The 22,005-nt window shown below is 42.0% G+C and overlaps 1 protein-coding gene across 16 annotated transcripts in view; it reads right to left on the bottom strand.

Annotated features, from left to right (window-relative positions):
* Positions 1–14,131: 14,131 nt before the first annotated feature.
* CDC27 (cell division cycle 27) overlaps positions 14,132–22,005 on the bottom strand; it is a 69,664-nt gene continuing 61,790 nt past the window's right edge. For all 16 annotated transcript variants that reach the window (XM_024234856.3, XM_024234858.3, XM_024234855.3 and 13 more), the window contains 3 exons: positions 17,852–17,926; positions 16,416–16,572; positions 14,132–14,946 (listed from right to left, as the gene is read on the bottom strand). In XM_024234856.3, coding sequence (XP_024090624.1) covers positions 14,864–14,946; positions 16,416–16,572; positions 17,852–17,926 — 315 coding nt within the window. In that variant the 3' untranslated portion in view covers positions 14,132–14,863. The remainder of the gene's footprint in view (positions 14,947–16,415; positions 16,573–17,851; positions 17,927–22,005) is intronic.

Below are 22,005 nucleotides of genomic sequence, written 5' to 3' on the forward strand. Positions count from 1 at the left end.
AAGCTGCATTTTGCAGAACTACTTAGAGTGCCCCAGCCCAGAAGCACTGAATCAGATTTTTTGGGGTGTGGCCTGGGGATTGGAATTTTTGACAAACAACCCAGCTGATACTGATGAGAAACACTGCCCAGGGTGTAGTGCTATGGCATGGGAAACAGATGGGAACCCCAGCTAGGCTATTTTATCACATGCCTCTCCCCAAACCTCCCTTTGACATCACTTTGACCCTGCAGTCAAGTTTCACAGAAATTTTCTATGACATTTTGATGGAGGTGGGTGTCCAAAGGACAGGAATATACAAAGATCAAAGGGGCAGGGGAGAAAAACAAAGCAGAAAAAGGCAGAAAGAATTACTATTCTAAACTCAAGCTACAGTCTGGTCATCGGATTATGTCACATATATTCATTCATTATCTACTGAGTATGCGTTATCAGTCAGACACTGGTGCAGGTAGTTGGAAAATCACAAAATAATTCTAGACCAAGTAATTTTCCCTTTTGGCAATTCTCGTTTCTCTCTACACCACTTGTTGTTTTTGGTTTGGTTTTGTTTATTGAGGAGTGGGCATCAGCCACTGAAGCACATTGAGTCTTTCCCGGTGGTAGCTCCATCTGCAAAGCTTATACTCACACCCCTCTTCATCTGGGCGTCTGTTTCTCTAGGTTTCTTTTTACATGGGTTTGCATATGGAGATCTGGTTATCTCTGTGGAGGTTTCTATGTTGATGTCTCTGGAGGTCTCTCAGTAGGTAGGTGGGTATCCCTTGTCAAGAAGAAGGACCCACATTTAACATCACAATGTCTTGTGGACTCCCCACACGCTAATTGTCATCTTCTTTATATAGTTCTGAAGGTCAGAAGTCCAAAATCAGTCTCATTGGGCTAAAGTCAAGGTGTCAGTAGAACTGGTCCTTTCTGGAGGTTCTGAGGCCGTCTGCATTCCTTGGCTTATGGCTGCTTCCTTGCTTCACTCCCACCTTTTACTTCCTTCATCACATCTTCCAGTCCTGACTGTTGATCCTACTGCCTCCCTCTGATAAGGAGCCTCCTTATCACATTGGCCCACCTTAGGAACCCAGGATCGCCACTCCTGTTACCGGGAGCTCCCAAGATGATGGCGGGCCACTTCCAAGATGGTGGCAAACCTCGTGTTCTCTGACCTGGGGTTCTTGGCCTCATGGAGTCCAAGGAATGGAATCTTGGGCCATGCGGTGTGTGTTATAGCTCTATCAGAAGCCGTGGGTCACGGAAGAGAACCGTGGAACCCAGTGATTAGTGTTCAGCTCAATTAGGACGAACCCAGCACTTAGCCGTTTAGGAACAATGGCAAGCCTCTAGCCCAATCGGTAGTGGCAATGGGCACCTCGCTGGGTCAGGAGCACAGTGGACACCCTGCTGGATCCGGAGGGATGGAAGTCAGTGGCGGGTCTGCGATAGCGGCAAACAGCCCTGGTGGACGGCAAGCAAAAGCTCAGCTCCAGCCGTAACAAACATGGACCAGAAGATAGTGCAGTTGCAAGATTTAATAGAGTGAAAACAGAGCTCCCATACAAAGGGAGGGGACCCAAAGAGGGTAGCCCTTTTTTTATTTTTAGTAGAGACAGGATTTCGCCACGTTGGCCAGGCTGGTCTCGAACTCATTACCTCAAGTGATCTGTCAGCCTCAGCCTCCCAGAGTGCTGGGATTACAGGTGTGAGCCACTGTGCCCAGCCTTCTTCTGACTTTTATAGTAAATACTTTTCTTGCTTGTCTTTATACTTATATCGACTATGTATGTATTCCTAAGCATGGTTTAGTATTGTCCCTTGAAAGAGTTATATAAGTATATACATGTATATGTGTGTGTGTGTGTGTATATACATATATATGTATGTATGTATGTATGTATAGGCTGGGATTACAAGTGTGAGCCACCACGCCTGGTCAAGAGTTATATGAGTATACTTTATCATTTTAACATTTATTTTGAAATTATTTCAGAAAAGTTGCAAAAATAATACAAAGAATCCATCTACTCTTCATTGAGATTCCTCAAATGTTAACATTTTACCAAGTTTGCTTTTTAATTTTTGTCTGTCCCCTCACTCCCCACACACATTTTTCCCCAAAACTGTCATTGAATAAATTGCATACACAATTCCCCTGTCCCTCATTACTCCTCGTACTTTCTTTCTTTCTTTTTTTTTTGAGATGAAGTCTCACTCTGTTGCCCAAGCTGGAGTGCAGTGGCAAGATCTCAGCTCACTGCAACCTGCACCTCCCGGGTTCAAGCAATTCTCCTGCCTGAGCCTCCCCAGTAGGTGGGACTACAGGTATGTGCCACCATGCCCGGCTAATTTTTGTGTTTTTCGTAGAGATGGGGTTTCACTATGTTGGCCAGGCTGGTCTCGAACTCCTGACCTCACCCTCCCAAAGTGCTGGGATTACAGGCATGAGCCACTGCACCCAGCCCATTACTTGTACTTTCTAAAAGTAAGCCTATTTTCTTATATCACAGTAATCAAAATCAAGAAATTAACTTTGACAGAGTACTATTATTTAATCTAGACACTACGCAAATTTTGCCAACTGTCTCACTAATGTCCTCTATAGGAGAAGAAAAATTTTTTAAAAATTTCTGTCTCAAGATCCAATTCAGCATCACACATAGCATTTACTTGTCAATGTAGTCACCTTTAATATGCAATAGTTTTTTTGTCTGTCTGATTTTCATAACCTTGATAACACTTTTGAAGGTTACAGACCACTTATTATGTACAATGTCCCTCAGTATGAGTTTGCATAGTATTTCCTCATAATTAGATTCAGGTTACGCATTTTTGGCAGGAATATCCAGAAGTGATGCTGTGTACTTCTCCATATGTATTACTAGGAAAAATAATAACCATTTTGTGGGGAGGAACTTTTTTTTTTTTTTTGAGACTGAGTTTCACTCTTGTTGCCCAGGCTGGAGTGTAGTGGCTCCATCTCGGCTCACCGCAACCTCTGCCTCCTGGGTTCAAGCAATTCTTCTGCCTCAGCCTCTCAAGTAGCTGGGATTACAGGCATGGGCCACCATGCCCGGCAAATTTTGTATTTTTAGTAGAGACGGGGGTTTCTCCATGTTGGTTAGGCTGGTCTCGACCTCCCGACCTCAGGTGATCCGCCCACCTCAGCCTCCCAAAGTGCTGGGATTACAGGTGTAAGCCACCGCGCCCGGCCTGGGGAGGCACTTTTGAGACTACATACAAATCTTGTTTTTAATCACATTTTTGCTTATTAATTTTAGTAACGATTATTCTGGCCTGAAACAATGATAACTTTGGTGGTTGACAAATAGTGATACGTATTGTTTTTTGTTTTTATTTGATATGGAGTCCTGCTCTGTGGACCAGGCTGGAGTGCAATGGCACGATTTTGGCTCACTGCGACTTCCACCTCCCCGGTTCAAGACTGCTGTAAAACTTGCTTAATGTATTTTTTAAAAATGCTTCTAAAAGATAAAAAATGTTTTTACCTGGAAATCGAGTAAACAAGTTATTTGTATTTGTAAGAAAGCCTATGGAATGTCTCATAAAGATCTATTCTGGCCAGACATGGTGGCTCATGCTTTGTAATCCCAGCACCTTGGGAGGCCAAGGCAGGTGGATCACCTGAGGTCAGGAGTTCGAGACCAGCCTGGCCATGGCAAAACCCCATCTCTGCTAGAAATAAAAAAAATTAGCCAGGCACGGTGTTGGGTGCCTATAATCCCAGCTACTCAGGAGGCTGAGGCAGGAGAATCGCTTGAACCATGTTGGCCAGGCTGGTCTCGAACTCCTGGGCTTCGGCGATCTTCCTGCCTCCCAAAGTGCTAAGATTACAAGGCGTGAGTCACTACGCCTGGCCTCATTTTTCCTTTCTATTTTTTTTCTAATTTAAGGTGACTTTTCACTTTCTCACATGCTTTTTGAAAGACATTTTCTTTTCCTCTAGCTTTGTAGGTTTTTGGTGAGGCTTTTCAACAGCAGAAAAACCTTTAATTTCCTGACTTTTGCAATAATTTTGTATGGATGTTGGCTACTTCATTCCAAATCATTCAATTCATAAATTCTTTTTTTTTTTTTTTTTTTTTTGAGACGCAGTCTCGCTCTGTCGCCCAGGCTGGAGTGCAGTGGCGCCATCTCGGCTCACTGCAAGCTCTGCCTCCTGGGTTCACGCCATTCTCCTGCCTCAGCCCACCACCATGCCCAGCTAATTTTTTTTTTTTTTGTATTTTTAGTAGAGACGGGGTTTCGCCGTGTTAGCCAGGATAGTCTCGATCTCCTGACCTCGTGATCCGCCCACCTCGGCCTCCCAAAGTGCTGGGATTACAGGCGTGAGCCACCGCGCCCAGCCCAGTTCATAAAATTCTTGAGTGGCCTTGTCAGTTCTGCCCTCTTTTGTGCAATTTAAAGATTTTTGTTGATGGGGTGGGGGAAAAACTTGGCATTTTCTCGTTTCTTTTTTTTCAATTCCCCCTTTTCCTTTCACTACCCCTTATAACTGATTCTCTCCCAGAAACACTTATATGAGGCTGCCACTCCTGGTACCACACATTTTTAAGGCTGTGTCCCAAAGACAGGGCTGTGATCTACCAAGTACTAACCTGTGTTCAGTATTTTACACTTGCTTCACATTTTTCCCCCTGGAGATTGTGTCTGTGCTTCCTCTAAGTCCTAAACTCCATTCTGCTTTGTCCATATAATGCTTTAACCTCCCTTTCCTGACTTTCCACACCCACAGGCTTATGGTGGTGGCAGGATCCCTGTTGCAAACCTTTTCTTCTACTTACAGGTAATTTGAAGTTGCAGTATTCTGCCCTGTGTAGTTTTTATTTGTCCTACTTGATTTTATGGTTGTTTTGGGAGAGTGAGGGACAGATTTACAAGGAGGTTACCGCTATTGTTCTCCAGCCCCAGAAGTCTCTGCATGCTTTTCTTTTTTGTTTTGTTTTCTTTTTTTTTTTTTTTGAGATGGAGTCTCTGTCACCCAGGCTGGAGTGCAGTGGCGCAATTTTGGCTCACTGCAGCCTCTGCCTCCTGGGTTCCAGTGATTCTCCAGCTTCAGCCTCCCGAGTAGCTGGGATTACAGGCACACGCCACCACGCCGGGCTAATTTTTGTATTTTTGGTAGAGATGAGGTTTTGCCATGTTGGCCAGGCTGGTCTCAAACTCCTGACCTCAGGTGATCCACCTGCCTCGGCCTTCCAAAGTGCTGGGATTACAGGTGTGAGCCACCATGTCTGGCCTGTATGCTTTTCTTAATACACAGATACATTTCAGTATCTAGTCATGATGAAAACCATTGAAAACTAGCAATAGAAAGGACGTATCTTGGCTGGGCGCAGTGGCTCATGCCTGTAAACCAGCACTTTGGGAGGCTGAGGCGGGCAGATCACCTGAGGTCAGGAGATCATGACCAGCCTGGCCAACGTGGTGAAACCCTGTCTCTACTAAAAATGCAAAAATTAGCCGGGCATGGTGGCACGCACCTGTAACCCCAGCTACTCAGCATGCTGAGGCAGGAGAATTGCTTGAAACCTGGGAGGCGGAGGTTGCAGTAAGCTGAGATCGTGCCATTGCACTCCAGCCTGGGCGACAAGAATGAGACTTCATCTCAAAAAAAAAAAAAAAACCAAACAAACAAACAAACAAAAAATAGTAATTAGTTGGGCATGGTGGCGCCTGCCGGTAGTCCCAGCTACTGAGGAGGCTGAGGCAGAAGAATCACTTAAACTCAGTAGGCAGAGGTTGCAGTGAGCTGAGATTGTGCTACTGTACTCCAGCCTGGGCCACAGAACAAGACTCCGTCTCAAAAAAAAAAAAAAAAAAAGGAGGTATATTGTGATCTTGTGGTATGATCGATGGTTATAAATGATAGTTATAAGTGGAGCTGAGTGTTGAGAATGGCCACAAGATTAGCAAAGGTAATGTATTGGGCTGGGTGCGGTGGCTCATGCCTGTAATTCCAGCACTTTGGGAGGCTAAGGCAGGAGTTCAAGACCAGCCTGGGCAACAAAGTGTGACTTTGTCTTTATAAAAAATAAACAGCCAGGCACGGTGGCTCATGCCTGTAATCCCAGCACTTTGGGAGGCCGAGGCGGGTGGATCACGAGGTCAGAAGTTCGAGACCAGCCTGACCAACATGGTGAAACGCCGTCTCTACTAAAAATGCAAAAATTAGCTGGGCATGGAGGCACGTGCCTGTAATCCCAGCTACTCGGGAGGCTGGGGCAGGAGAATTGCTTGAACCCGGGAGGCGGAGGTTGTAGTGAGCCAAGATCGTACCACTGCACTCCAGCCTGGGTGACAGGGCAAGACTCTGTCTCAAAAATAATAATAATAAAATAAAATAAAAAATAAACAAATTTAGCCAGTCATGATGGCGTGCACCTGTGGTCCCAGCTACTCCGGAGGCTGAGGTGGGAGGGTTGCTTGAGCCAGAGAGGTAGAGGCTGCAGTGAGCCAAGATCACGCCACTGCACTCCAGCCTGGGTGACAGAGTGTAACATACCGTACATTAGTGGCTTTAGATTGTGTCATTGAGTGGAAAGTAAATGTCAAATTTGAGAAAATTGAGAAGCATCTTTTTAAATATTGAGAGTAAGACAATAAATACTAGTTTTTATGCTGCTACTGCTCAATATAGTATTGGTGATCCTGGCATGGCAATAAATAAAGAAGAAATAAGGTATTCTACATAAGGATTAAAAAGAAATTAACATCATTATTTGAAGATAATGGCTTAAACAGAAACTCTGCAAATCCTTAGAATAAGAAAGTTCAGGCTGGGTGTAGTGGTTTGTGCCTGTAATCCCAGTGCTTTGGGAGGCTAAGGTGGGAGGATTGCTTGAGCACAGGAGTTTGAGACCAGCCAGGGCAGCATAATGAGATCCCATCTCTACAAAAAATTTAAAATGAGCCGGGTGTGGCGGTGCATGTCTGCAGTCCTAGCCACTTGGGAGGCTGAGGTGGGAAGGTCACTTGAGCCTGAAGAATTCAAAGCTACAGTGTTGCGATCATGCCACTGCACTGCACTCCAGCCTGGGAGACAGAGCAAGACCCTGAGACCCTGTCTCAAAAAACAAAGCAAAAAACCCTCACTAAATTGAACACAACATCAATGTTCAATAGCCATTCTCCTTCTCCTTTGCTAATAAAATTCCAGTTTCTTTGTGTTCCATCCCAGGACCATTATTTATCTAAACTGGTCATTCTTGGTCAATACGTTTGGCTAAAAATAAATAATATCGAAATTGGTCACAGCAAATCTATTCTTTTTTTTTTTTTTTCTCGGCTCACTGCAACCTCTGCCTCCTGGGTTTAAGCAATTCTCTGCCTCAGCCTCCCAAGTAGCTGGGATTTACAGGTGCCCGCCACCATGCCTGGCTAATTTTTGTATTTTTAGTAGAGTGGGGTTTCATCATCTTGGCCAGGCTGGTCTTGAACTCCTTACCTGGCAATCTACCCATCTTGGCCTCCCAAAGTGCTGGCTCTGTCACCCAGGCTGGAGTGCAGTGGTGCAATCATGGCTCACTGCAGCCACAACCTCCCTGGGCTCAGATGATTCTCCCACTTTAGCCTCCCAAGTCGCTGGGATTAAAGGCACATGCCACCATGCCCAGCTAATTTTTCTATTTTTTTTTTTTTTTTTTTGTAGAGACAGGGTATCCCTACCTTGCCCAGGCTGGTCTTGAACTCCTGGCCTCAAAGGATCCTCCTGCTTCAGTCTCCCAAAGCACTGAGTCTATTATTCCCTTTCTTATTCAACCTGAATTCTGCATTTTCAAGGCCTTGAATTTTCAAATACAGCTTTTCCTTTCCCTGAATTTGTTTGGGATTCAAATACAGCTTTAACTCTCAATTGAAAATTCTATGTTGATGACGTTGACAAGATTCTCTCCTTTGACCAAAACTTCAGGCAGGCCCCTCTGAGCCCTTTCTGATTAGGCCTGACCTTGGGCTTCCCTCTCTGTCCTTGTAGAATATAGTTTGAAAAAAAAATCCTGCTAAATCATTTTAGCAAAAATCTCCCATCTTTGATATCTTATCAACATAGCTTCCAGCAATAATCCTATCAAGTCAGTTTAGCTAGAAACCCCTTATCTTTGATGTTTTCTCTTAGCAATTTTCCATCAACTGACCCCATTCTGTTCCTTGGATATACGCCTCCACTTGTCCCTGTTAAAATCAGAGTCCTATCTCTCTCCCCTACTGCAAGACCCCATTGCAGTAGGCCCTATACCTATGTCCATGCCCCCCATTGTGTCTTATGATCTTTAGCAAGTGTCATAAATACATTTTTCTTTTTTTTTTTTTTCCTTTTTTTCTGAGACAGATTCTTGCTTTGTCGTCCAGGCTGGAGTGCAGTGGCGCGATCTCGGCTCACTGCAAGCTCCGCCTCCCGGATTCATGCCATTCTCCTGCCTCAGCCTCCCAAGTAGCTGGGGCTACAGACGCCTGCCACCACGCCCAGCTAATTTTTTGTATTTTTTTTTTTTTTTTAGTAGAGACAGGGTTTCACTGTGTTAGCCAGGATGGTCTTGATCTCCTGACCTCATGATCCGCCTGCCTTGGCCTCCCAAAATGCTGGGATTACAGGCGTGAGCCACGCTCCCGGCCATAAACACATTTTTCTTTTTTCCTTTGAGACAGGGTCTCACTCTGCCACCCAGGCTGGGTACAGCAGTGCCATCATGGATCACTGCAGCTTCAACCTCTGAGGCTCAAGTGATCCTCTCACCTCAGCCTCCCAAGTAGCTGGGACCAGAGGTGCACTCCACCATGCCTGGCTAATTTTTACCCATTTTTTGTAGAGATGGGGGTCTATGTTACCCAGGCTGGTCTTGAACTCCTTGGCTCAAGTGATCCATCACCCTTAGCCTCCGAAAGTGCTAACATTACAGGCATGAGTCACGGTGCCCAGCCTACATTTCTCTTTCTTCTTTTTTTTTGAGATGGACTCTCTGTCACACAGGCTGGAGTGCAATGGTGCGATCTCGGCTCACTGCAACCTTCATCTCCCAGGTTCAAGCGATTCTCCTGCCTCAGCCTCCTGAGTAGCTGGGACTACAGGCGCATGCCACCACACCTGGCTAATTTTTGTATTTTTAGTAGAGACGGGGTTTCACCATGGTGGCCAGGATGACCTGGATCTCCTGACCTCGTGATCCACCTGCCTTGGCCTCCCAAAGTGCTGGGATTACAGGTGTGAGCCACCGCGCCCAGCGCATTTCTCTCTCTTTTTTTTTTTAATACAGACGGGGTCTTGTTATGCTGCCCAGGCTGGTCTCTAACTCGGGCTCAAGCAATCCGCACATCTCGGCCAGCCAAAGTGCTGGGATTACAGGTGTGAGCCACAACGTCTGGCCTACATTTTTCCTAAGTGTTGAATATTAAAAGGATGCTTGAGGCTGGGGCAGGCGAACTGCTTGAGCCCATGAGTCTGAGACCAGCCTGAGCAATATGGCAATACCCCATCTCTACAAAAACACAAAAAATTAGCTGGGAGTGGTGGGGCATGCCTGTAGTCCCAACTACTTGGGAGGCTAAGGCAGGAGGCTCGCTTGAACTTGGGAGGTAGAAGATGCAGTGAGCTGTGATCGTGCCACTGCATTCCAGCCTGAGTAACAGAGAAAAACCTTGTCTCCAAAAAAAAAAAAAAAAAAAAAAAGAATGCTTGCGATAGAGGAAGTTGTTAATAAAAATGCAAGAACTGAAAGGAAATTGAAGATTTATAACTTTCTACTTTAAAGCAAATCCTAGTCACTCAAAGAAGGAAAATATATTCCAATTTCAGTGGCAGAAGAGAAGCAGCACATAGATCAAAGCCCTAACAAAGGACTATACTACAGCAGATCTGGATGATTAATAATAAAGTTTCCTCTGTAAAACCTGGACCTTGATATTAGCCTACAGTAGACTTTATATTCAAAAATGCTAGGCCGGGCGCGGTGGCTCATGCCTGTAATCTCAACACTTTGGGAGGCCGAGGTGGGCAGATCATGAGGTCAAGAGATCGAGACCATCCTGGCTAACATGGTGAAACCCCGTCTCTACTAAAAATACAAAAAAAATTAGCCAGGCGTCGTGGGGAGCGCCTGTAGTCGCAGCTACTCGGGAGGCTGAGGCAGGAGAATGGCGTGAACCCTGGGAGCTTGCAATGAGCCAAGACTGCGCCACTGCACTACAGCCTGGGTGACAGAGCGAGACTCCGTCTTAAAAAAAAAAAAAAATGCTAGAGAGGGCCAGAGGCGGTGGCTCATGCCTGTAATCCCAACACTTTGGGAGGCCAAGGTTGGCGGATCACCTGAGGTCTGGAGTTTGAGACCAGCCCGACCAACATGGAGAAACCTCATCTCTACTAAAAATACAAAAATTAGCTGGGCGTGGTGGCACATGCCTGTAGTCCCAGCTACTCGGGAGGCTAAGGCAGGAGAATTGCTTGAACCTGGGAGGTGGAGGTTGCGGTGAGTCGAGATCGCGCCACTGCACTGTTGCCTGGGCAATAAGAGCGAAACTCCATCTCAAAAAAAAAAAAAAAAAAATGGCTAGAGGGCTGGGTGAGGTGGCTCACGCTTATAATCTCAGTGCTTTGGGAGGCTGAGGTGGGAGGATTGCTTGAGGCCAGGAGTTTGAGATTAGCCTGGGCAACATAGCAATACCCTGACTCTACAAAAATAAAAAATAAAAAATGAGCCAGGTGTTGTGGTGCATGTGTAGTCCTGGCTACTTGGGTGGCCGATGTGGGAGGACTGCTTGAGTCCAGGAGTTCCAGGCTGCAGTGAGCTATGATCATATTACTGCACTCCAGGCTGCGGGGCAGAGTGAGACTGTCTTTAAAAAAAATGCTAGAGAAGACAACTTACAGTTACCATTAAATATGACTTGAAACCTCCAGAGGAAGTCCAAAACTAAAATATAAGATTCTGAACATACACTAATGCCAAAAGTGCCCAGTTTTATCATTTAATAGCTGAGCCTGTTTCCTCTTTTGTAAAATGAAGTAATACCTACCTTCTAGTGTTGAGAATTGAAAATACCATCCACAAAGCAAGTAACACAATCCATAGAGCAGGATCTCTCAGCAAACATAGCTTTTTAACAAAGTTTGCACTTACAAAGAAAAATAAAACCTATACTGAACCTTCATGAACCGTAAGTTGTCAGCTAAACAAGCCAAAGAATAGTTCCATGTCTAAGCTGCTGTTTATCCTTGTTCAGCTGACATTAAATGGCAGGTCCTAGGGAAGGTTATGAGGTCTGCATTGTTCCCCTTGGAACTGCCCAGCTCACCCCACCTTCATATATTTTTCCCTGTTACTGCTTTTTCTTCAAGTCTGAATAAAACCCTTTCAGCTCTTTGTACTTTCTCCAAGATACCAAAAAAAAAAAAAAAAAAAAGATTTTCAAATTAGAGTAAAATTTAGTTTCTACATCTTACTTCTTTCAGATCCTGACCTTTTTAAATAGATTCTAATTGGAACAAAAAAACCTTTGTGTCCCTTTTGAAGAAATTTCAGAAATCACGTGATCAAAGAATAAGCAGTTGACTTGCAAATTCGCAGCTGCTGGTTGGTAAGGGGCTTCTGTAGTTTGAAAAAAGGTATTCTAAAAATTACCATTGTTTTTGTCATAGTATTTATTTTGATATTCCAAATAATACTAAAAAAGAGTATGACCGTTTAAAAATATAAATATATTAAAAGAGAGTGTAAGTTTTAAAAAATTAGATAAACATTGCTCTAGTTTTTTGTGAAACATAAAACTGTATCTCTGTTTTTCTGTGCCTTCTTATTAAAATACAGATGGCACAGCTTTCATATAGCTTTAACAACTTGATTATAAACTGTTTTCAAAAGTAACTTATTTGGATTTTCCATATCCTTTAATGAATTGCAAATATATTAACAGAAAAGACTTTCCCCCTCAACACTGTACAATTTCTGAAATAAGTCAGTTAAAGCAAAAAGAAGACACAAAATTACATTGTTTCAATGCAAACAGAACACACACTTCATACCCACACTTGCATTTTCCCAGGTTTTCACAAAGAAAATGGGTCACCATATTTCTCAGTGAAGACTCATACTATACTCTGGCTAATCAGAGACTTCCAAACTTTTTTCTTCAAAAAGAGCATTTTTAATAGACTAAATACTGGTTATCACTGAGTTTTTGTTTAAGGTACAACAGCAGCATGGTTCAAATGTTACTTGTAGTTCTCAGAAAAATTAAAAATTTTAAGTGATGAATACAGAAAATGTAGGGACCACCTTTCATTCTTTTGAGTACCACCGTTCTCTTGAAAAAATATTCTAACCTTCTAAAATCCCAGAGTTAAGAACCATTTCCAAACGGAAAAACAAATCCAAGGCCACAACATAACTTCTGAACAAGTGTGTACGCATATATATATGTATATAGATGTATTAGGTTGGTGCAAAAGTAATTGCAGGTTTTGCCATAAAAGTCATGGCAAAAACCACAATTACTTATGCACCAACCTAATATATGTGTGAAACAGAGAAAAGGATGTCAAACTACTTAATTTAATTTCTGTAAAATAAACTTCTGATGTTTGAAGCAAATATTTTGCTTGATCAAAATGTGTTCTTCTTCGGGTTGTTTGATTCCCAGTCCATGCAAAAAACAAAACCAAACAAAAAAAGAAACTGCAAAAGCCAGAAAGTGTTACTACGTGGGAAATAAGGCTTCAAATACCTAAATGACTTTGAAAGTAGGTATAAGGAAAAATAAAATAGGCCAAGCTTGGGCAGAAACTGTCCCCCAACCAGCCATTGCTATGGCGTGTCTTACAAAACGATCCTTTTATCCTTGGTCTCAAAAAATCAGTACCAGAAAGACTCTCACCTCTGGCACAGGACATAAATTCCTGCTACAAAAAGATAATTATACTTCAGCAAATTATGTTCTAAGCTTAGCATTCTCCAGGCTTTATAACGCAGAACTCAGGTTGAAGCTTTCTATAAAACTCTAAATGACACTGTTATACAGCACCTTGTGCTTTGCCAATTAAAAAAAAAAAGAATCTAAAATTAAATATTACAGAACTAATGGATAATACAATAGCATACGTGTTAGAATCCAAGTGCTAGCCTCTGGGAATTTTTCATTACATTTATTTTCTCCCAACTGTTCCTTTTTTTTTAAAAGTATTTTTTTAGACAGTACATATACATAAACTTAGGTAGGGAAATCTGTTAAATGTCTCTCTGGCACCTGATACCTAAAGACCCTGTCTTGAATTAATTTATAAATTGTACCTAATCCATGTTCAAATGAGATTAACAGTAAATTATAGAAAATTACTGAGTCTACAGGCTAAAATTTTTTTCACATCTTTTGTAATCCACCTTATTTTCACAGCTTGACTAACAAATACAGGTAAGTTTGTCCTTCATCAAATAATCCAAAATAATAACTGTAGGCCTGTCATTCATAAGAAACTATAATTTGTTATATTCTGACATTGGCACTTAATAAAATGTTAACAACTAAAGTTTCTCCAAAAATTCCAATACATTACAATAAAGGAGATAAACAATTTAAGACTGTTTGAATCTGTTACTGTGGAATTCCAATAATTATCATTTTATATGCATAATTAAATTCTTAAAATTGTGGTCATTTTCCAAAGACACCAATCTATATTATGACAAACTCAGAAGAGAACCTATCTCCTTCATAAGAATGTTTTTTCCCCCAAGCTAAAAATTTCCAACATCCTAAACCCAATTACTCTTAGTAAATGTTTTGGTGACTCACACTACTGAAAAAATCTGAAGCAGAGAGTCAAAAAGAATGGAAAGGATCTCAACCAAAGGTAACCGCACATTCTTACACTCTGCTTAAGCAAACACTTAGAAAAGTCAAAGGGATAATGTTTTGAACAAATATAGATTCAAGGTTATGGTACAATTCTGATTATATTAAGGCTTTCACTATCATGATCTCTTAAAAGTCTCTCCACTTTAGTGTTCTCCTTCTGATTGATATGGTGAACTTAAGGGGTTAGTAAGGGCCTTGTTTTAGCTTCTCAGTGGGGAACCACTCTATCATCTCTGAATGTTAAAGGTGATCCCACAGAGCTCAAAGAGAAGAGGCAATATGGTAAGAAACAATTTTAAAGTTTGCAATACCAAGACAACAATGATCAACACTTTGAAGCAAGATGAATAAATTAAAATTCTTGGTTAGACATTAAAGCATTCTTGCCAAGAATAAGTGTACACTGTATGGAGGGATATTTGATTCCTACATACGAGTCCCAATATGCCCATTACATTTGTTTATGGGAGACACTGCAAGTTTAAGGTAATTTACATTCCTTGGCAATAAAGTCACTGTTATAGGCAACGTCTTTTATTGTTCCATCTGGCACTTGCAAACACCATTCTTGAAGAACCTAGAAATGAAGGTCAGTTACTCTGTTTATCAGGAACAGAACCAAATAAAAACAAATTATTGAAAAAGCAACCAAGAAATTCTGGTTCATCACTATTTTCCATATCTAATGGTTCCTTCAAGATAAAACATAACTCTTCCTTTCATGATACTTTCCAACAAAGGGAGATTAAAGAAAAACAGAAAAGAAAGTTCCCCACCCTACCCCCCATAAATTGTCATTCATACTGGTAAAAGAGCCAGTCTTGTTAGCAGCTAAATATTGCACTGCCTTTCATTCTGTATACAGTCAGGGTCCAATGAAAGTGGCACACTCATGGTATAAGTGACGGATGATGACACCGCCAGCTCAAGAGTAAAGACTCAGTATATGGAGGGACAAGAAACATGTCAGCACTAGTCACACATCCAGTTGTAAAAGTCTGATTTCCAGAAGTTAAAATTCATCACTTTCAGCTGCATGAAGTTGTGTGTCATCTGCATCTGTCATGCTGCTCTCCTGGGATTCATCTGTTCCCACTTTAAAAATAAAACAAAAGTCCACAGTAAGGTTTCTGACAACTATATCCTGTTGGTTCATGAAAACAAGTAAGAAAAATTGTATTATATGCAGAGAGATAAAACCCTAAATAAAGGCCCTTAAAAATCCTCATATCCTTTAATAAAATGCAACTCAAATTTCCTAACTTTATAATAGGTCTGATATTAGCTTACTGCATTTTACCTTTAAGTTTTAACTACCAAAACTTCCTCTTCCTAATGAGTTCCTTATTCCTGCCCTAGGAATTACAACTAGCTAGTTCTCTGAGACATTAAAAAAAAAAAAAATTGACATTTCCCCCAACCTCCAATCACTGACTCCACTTTAAGAATACTCCCTGCTAGTCCACAGAAACATAGACTATAACCTTCAGTTTCAAAAGGTTTACGGGGTCGGTCTATCAATCAGTCAATCAATTAATCAATCATCTATCTTGCTCTGTCACCTAGGCTGGAGTCAGTGGCACAATCATAGCTCACTGCAGCCTCAAACTCCTGGGCTCAAGTGGTATGATTCTCCTGCCTCAGCCTCCCAAGTAGCTGGGACTATAGACGCGTACCACCACAGCCAGCTACTTTTAAAAATTTGTTTAGGGACAGGGTCTCACTGGCTAGTCGTGAAATCCTAGGCTCAAGCAATCCTCCCACCTCAGCCTCCTGAGTAGCTGGAATTACATACACAAGCCATCATGCCTGGCATATATATATATATATATATATATATATATATACTTTTTTTTTTTTTTTTTTTTTTTTTTTTGAGACAGAGTTTCATTCTTGTCAGCCAGGTTGGAGTGCAATGGCGTGATTTCGGCTCACTGCACCTTCAGCCTCCTGGGTTCAAGCAATTCTCCTGTCTCAGCCTCCCAAGTAGCTGGGATTACAGGCACCCGCAACCACACCCAGCTAATTTTTGTATTTTTAGTAGAGACGGGGTTTCACCATGTTGGTCAGCTAGTGTCATCTCCTGACCTCAGGTGATCCACCCACCTCCACCTCCCAAAGTGTTGGAATTACAGGCCTGAGCCACTGCGCCTGGCCCCGTGGCTTATAATTTTAATTAAAGCCTTTCACCAAGTTTTCTGGAACAAAGGCATCTAATCAGAATTTATCTTGTCAGAAATTTCTCCATTCTCTTATTTAAAAAACTACATTTTTATGAAGCAGATAAAACAGTACTGGTTACATATTCAAACATAAATTGAGGTCCAGGTAAAACTTAGCAATGAATTTGTCAAAGTCACACAGCAAACTAGATCCAGAACAGAGACTCATTATCTGACTTTATATGCATTTTGTTATTACATCACCCTGTTCAATTTCCCTAAAAGTCCATTTGGTATAATGAAAACACCACAGTTAGAAAAATAAAATAAAAGAGTAGCCTACAAATCCTTACGCAAAAAGTAACTTTCTAAATACTCAAAATCATATGTTATGATACTTACTGATCTGTTCTTCTTGGGTTATTGGCTCCTCATCATCTGGAAGATAACGCTTATCAATTGCCTCTTTAATCTGGTTATTGGCTCCTTTAGGATCTAAATCCATAGCCCAAGAGAAATTCATCAGGGCGAGGTGCGTTTGACCTAACTTCTTGTAAACCTAAAAATAAACAGCAGCACTACATTTTTCATTAAGTTGTGAGTTTCAACTATAAAATTCTAAATATTTTTATATACTTATTTATTTATTTTTGAGATGGAGTCTCACTCTATTGCCCAGGCTAGAGTGCAATGGCGCGATCTTGGCTCACTGCAACCTCTGCCTCCCAGGTTCAAGCGATTCTCCTGCTTCAGTCTCCTGAGTAGCTGGGACTACAGGTGCCCACCACCGCCCCCGGCTAATTTTTGTATTTTTAGCAGAGACAGGGTTTTGCCATGTTAGCTAGGCTAGTCTCAAACTCCTGACTCAGGTGATCCACCTGCCTCCCAAAGTGCTGGGATTACAGGCGTGAGCCACCGCGCCCAGCCTCTACAATTCTAAATATTTATAATTTAAATTAGGCTCCTGATTTATGTGCTCTAAACTCATTCTAAGGATAGGATATTTTCTTCCTACAGATGAACTCATACCAGCTTTTGAGTTCCTTTTAATATAATCAGACATTATTTTCAGAATTCCTTGCTTCTATCTTTCAGGTAGTTAAGTTTCCAATAAATATCACTCTGACTGGAACAATGATAATGGGATTAAATGGATTATAAACTGCTTAATTAACTTTCATTTACAGTGATTTTAAATTGAGTTATATCAACTCTTTACAACTGTCTACAGTCACCTTAACTAATTGGCATATGGAGGTCTAGTCTGTAAAAAACTGACTAGTCTGGCCTTGGGACTCTCAGAAGCCATTTCTCTTAATCAAGACAACACAGTGCCATTCATGTTCTTCTTCTTCTTCTTTTTTTTTTCTTTCTGAGACAGAATCTCGTTCTCTTGCCCAGGCTGGTGGTGGAGTGCAGTGGGGTGATCTTGGCTCATGGCAACCTCTGCCTCCCGGGTTCAAGTGATTCTCATGCCTCAGCCTCCGGAGTAGCTGGGATTACAGGCATGTGTCACCACGCCCAGCTAATTTTTTGTATTTTTAGTACAGGTCAGGTTTCACCATGTTGGTCAGGCTGGTCTTAAACTCCTGACCTCAGGTAATCCACCTGCCTAGGCCTCCCAAAGTGCTGGGATTACAGGCGTGAGGCACCGTGCCCAGCTAGGATATCATTTTCTTAAGTGTTAGAACTAAATCTGTTATTCCCAGAGCACTCAGTTCGGAGCTTTAGTTGAATTTGCTTAACAGATATTGTACAGGAAGTATTACGTTTATTCTTATAAAATGTCAATATTTGCTATGAAAGTCACTGTTTGGGACCATGACCCCAGTCTTTACCTTTCCTATTAAGAAGTAAACGAGGGATTCTTTGGGAACAATTTGTTTCAATTCTTCAAGTTCTTGTAAAGCAGACTGAAAAAGGCAAAGAAAAACCTTAAAGTAGCAAAAATTTTTAAAGTTTTGACCAAGCGTTTTTACTTATTCGATTTCTCAAATCATCCTCACAAAAGCTAACTAAATCTTAATCAATATACTTCCTTATTGTATTAGTTCTTATTGTTGTGAGAATAAAATGCATACTTATATGACAATAGGTACTAAGAAATGGCAGGCACTCTAGTACACTGAAAACACACACACACACACACGCCCCTCTTTGTGAAATATGCAGGTGGTGACAATCCTTGTTTTTGGTCATCTATCTATCTATATATCTATCTATTCATTTTTATTTATTGAGGTGGAGTCTCGCTCTGTCGCCCAGGCTGGAGTGCAGTGGCGCAATCTCTGCTCTCTGCAATCTCTGCTTCTCAGATGCAAGCAATTCTCCTGCCTCAGCCTCCCGTGTAACTGGGATTACAGGCATGCGCCACCACACCCAGCTAATTTTTGTATTTTTAGTAGAGATGGGGTTTCACCATGTCAGCCAGGCTGGTCTTGAACTCCTGACCTCAAGTAATCTGCCCGCCTCAGCCTACCAAAGTGCTGGGATTACAGGTGTGAGCCACCGTGCCCGGCCCAGTGATTTATTTTTTAACGAAAAATAACTATATAATTTTTCAGAACAACAAAAAGTCATTGAGAAGAGTGGCATTAACATTTTTGCAAGTCTCTGTTAGTAGACGACAGCTAGATTCTCATATCTATCTGCTTCTCCACTTAATCTGTTTTGATATCACATATTATGTAGCTTTTGGAAAATTCTACTGTCCATTTGGGACAGAATGAGAGTGAAAAAGGTAAATAATGTCAAGATATTATTGTAAAAATAGCTTTGATCTCTAGGACTCCTTGCAAGGATTTTAGGGACCCCCAGAAATTCCCAGACCACTTTGAGAATGATTACTTTAAAGACATCTTTTTTTATTTTTTGAGATGGACTCTCATTCTGTCACCCAGGCTGGAGTGCAGTGGTGCGATCTCTGCTCACTGCAACCTCTGCCTCCTGGGTTCAAGTGATTCTCCTGCCTCAGCCTCCCGAGTAGCTGGGATTACAGGGGCTTACCTGTAATGCCTAATTTTGTTTTGTATTTTTAGTAGAGATGGGGTTTCACTAAAGTTGCCCAGGCTGGTCTTGAACTCCTGACCTCAGGTGATCCACCTGCTTGGCCTCCCAAAGTGCTAGGATTACAGGCGTGAGCCACTGCACTGGCCTTACTTTAAAGAAATCTTCTTTTTTTTTTTTTTTTGAGATGGAGTTTCACTCTGTCACCCAGGCTAGAGTGCGGTGTCGTGATCTTGGCTCACTGCAACCTCTCCCTCCCGGTTTCAAGTGATTCTCCTGCCTCAGCCTCCTGAGCAGCTGGAATTACAGGCGTGTGCCACCACGCCCGGCTAATTTTTGTATTTTTAGTAGACACGTGGTTTCACCATATTGGCCAGCTGGTCTTGAACTTCTGACCTCAAGTGATCCTCTCAATTTGGCCTCCCAAATTGCTGGGATTACAGGCGTGAGCCATCATGCCTAGCCTTTAAAGAAATCTTTTTTTTTTTTCCCCGAGATAGAGTTTTGCTCTGTCGTCTAGCCTGAAGTACAGTGGCTCACTGCAACTCCCGCCTCCCAGGCTGAAGCGATTCTCCTGCTTCAGCCTCCCAAGTAGCTGTGATTACAGGTGCCCGCCACCATGCCTCGCTAATTTTTGTATTTTTAGTAGAGATGGGGTTTCACCATGTTGGCCAGGCTGGTCTTGAACTCCTGACCTCGTGATCCACCTGCCTCGGCCTCCCACTGGGATTACAGGCGTGAGCTGCTGCGCCTGGCCTTTAAAGAAATCTTAATCTTTAAGATGACACACTCCAATCCTCCTTCACTGCTACAACACACACAATTCAGAATTGATATGTTTTCTTTCTATGACTGCATATTATAATTGTTATCAACATTTCATGCAACCAGCATGCCTATCCCCACCCACAATGATCTAATTACAAGGACTCATGGAGAAATAGTGTCTAACGTAGCAACAGAGTTCTTACTTTTACCCTAAAGACTTCAGATTTAAATATCAGTACAGCACATTAAATAAGGTGATGGCTAGCAATGTTTCAGAGATGTTGAAATGGCCCCCTTGATTTTCATTTTGGAGCCAGAAAATCTCAGAAGCAATCATTAACTTTTCTTTCTTTTTTTCAAGTGACCAATGAATGACACAGCCCCAGGAGATCCTGAAAACATATACCTTTTAACTTTTCCTTATGTCCTTTTCATACAGTCACGTATTTATATCTAATCCATGCAGCAAATTAGGCCTCATAATTCAGCGAAGCCCCAAGCTCATACCCAAAAATGGCTATAACTGGGAGTTTTTCTGAGTCTACTGTGGCTCAGTGGGCTGCCTGATATAATAATGATAATGATAATAATAATAATACGAACAACAAAAGAGGGAGTCTCTCTGGTCCTACTTTGGATTGGAAGGCTGCCTAATTAAACAAACAAATAAAGAAAACCTCACAAAAATGGCTATCACTATATATATCACAGTCCAGACAACTGATGAGATTAGAACTTGGGTTTCTTGAAGCAAGTAAACGCTGATTTATGTGGCCTATCTGGTAGGTATGTTGGTATTAAAATGGCTTTAAGAACAATGAATAAAGTCCTTCATATCTAAAGAGGCACCTAAAGCAAATACATAAAAACAAATACTGATTTGCAATTATAGTACTTCAAAGAGTAGTTAAAAGTTGAAAAGGGTTTATTAAATTTAAAATAAGCTTTATGAAAAAAAATTTTTTTTTGAGACAGAGTCTCCCTCTGTTGTCCAAGCTGGAATGCAGAGGTGTGATCTGGACTCACAGCAACCTCCACCTCATGGGTTCAAGCGATTCTCATGCCTCAGCCACTTGAGTAGCTGGGATTACAGGAGTGCGCCACCAGGCCCAGCTAATTTTTGTATTTTCAGTAGAGACAGGGTTTCACCATGTTGGCCAGGCTGGTCTTGAACTCCTGGCCTCAAGTGATCTGGCTGCCTTGGCCTGTTAAAGTGCTGGGATTACAAGCACGAGCCACAGCACCTGGCCCTAAAAGAAGCTTTTTAAAGACTCCAGTTCGATAAAAAAATTAGCTGGGCATGGTGGCTTATGCCTGTAGTCCTGGGTACTCGGGATTCAGCCTAGGAATTTGAGGCTTCAGTGAGCTATGATTGCACCACTGCACTCCAGCTTGGGCAACAGAGCAAGAAAAACAAAAACTGAAGAAAGACAAGCTTTTTAAAAGGACAAAACCAGTAAAAATAGAAACCCATGTCTTCATAAAGAAGATAGAATAAAACTAAAGGAATTACTGGATAAATTATATATTTAATCCCTTTGTATATCTTTATTAGCCTATTTTTAAATTTTTTTTTTGAGATGGAGTTTCACTCTTGTTGCCCAGGCTGGAGCGCAGTGGTGTGATCTCAACTCACTGCAACCTCTGCGATTCTCCTGCCTCAGCCTCCCAGGTAGCTGGGATTACAGGTGCCCGCCACCATGCCCGGCTAATTTTTCTATTTTTAGTAGAGACGGGGTTTCACCAAGTTTAGTAGAGACGGGGTTTCAGCAAGTTGGCCAGGCTGGCCTCGAACTCTTGACCTCGTGATCTGCCCGCCCCAGCCCTCCAAAGTGCTGGGATTACAGGCGTGAGCCACTGTGCCTGGCCCTATTTTTTTTTTGTTTTTAAAGACAGGGTCTAGCTTTGTGGCCCAGGCCGAAGTGCAGTGGCGCGAACACAGCTCACTGCAACCTCTGCCTCCTGAGCTCAAGCCATCCTCTCATTTCAGCTTTCTGAGTAGCTGAGAGTACAGGCACACGTCACCACACCTGGCTAATTTTTGTATTCTTTTTTTGGTAGAGATGGGGTTTTGCCATGTTGCCCAGGCTGGTCTCAAGTTCCGTGGGCTCATGTGATCTGCCTGCCTCTTCCTCCAAAGTGATGGGATTATAGGGATTTTTATTAGTATTAAAAAAAAGTTATCACTGGTTTGGTATATTTCTTTCTATTTTTCTTT

Source organism: Pongo abelii, chromosome 19 (genome assembly GCF_028885655.2).
Source record: "Pongo abelii isolate AG06213 chromosome 19, NHGRI_mPonAbe1-v2.0_pri, whole genome shotgun sequence".
Taxonomy (NCBI): Eukaryota; Metazoa; Chordata; class Mammalia; order Primates; family Hominidae; genus Pongo; species Pongo abelii.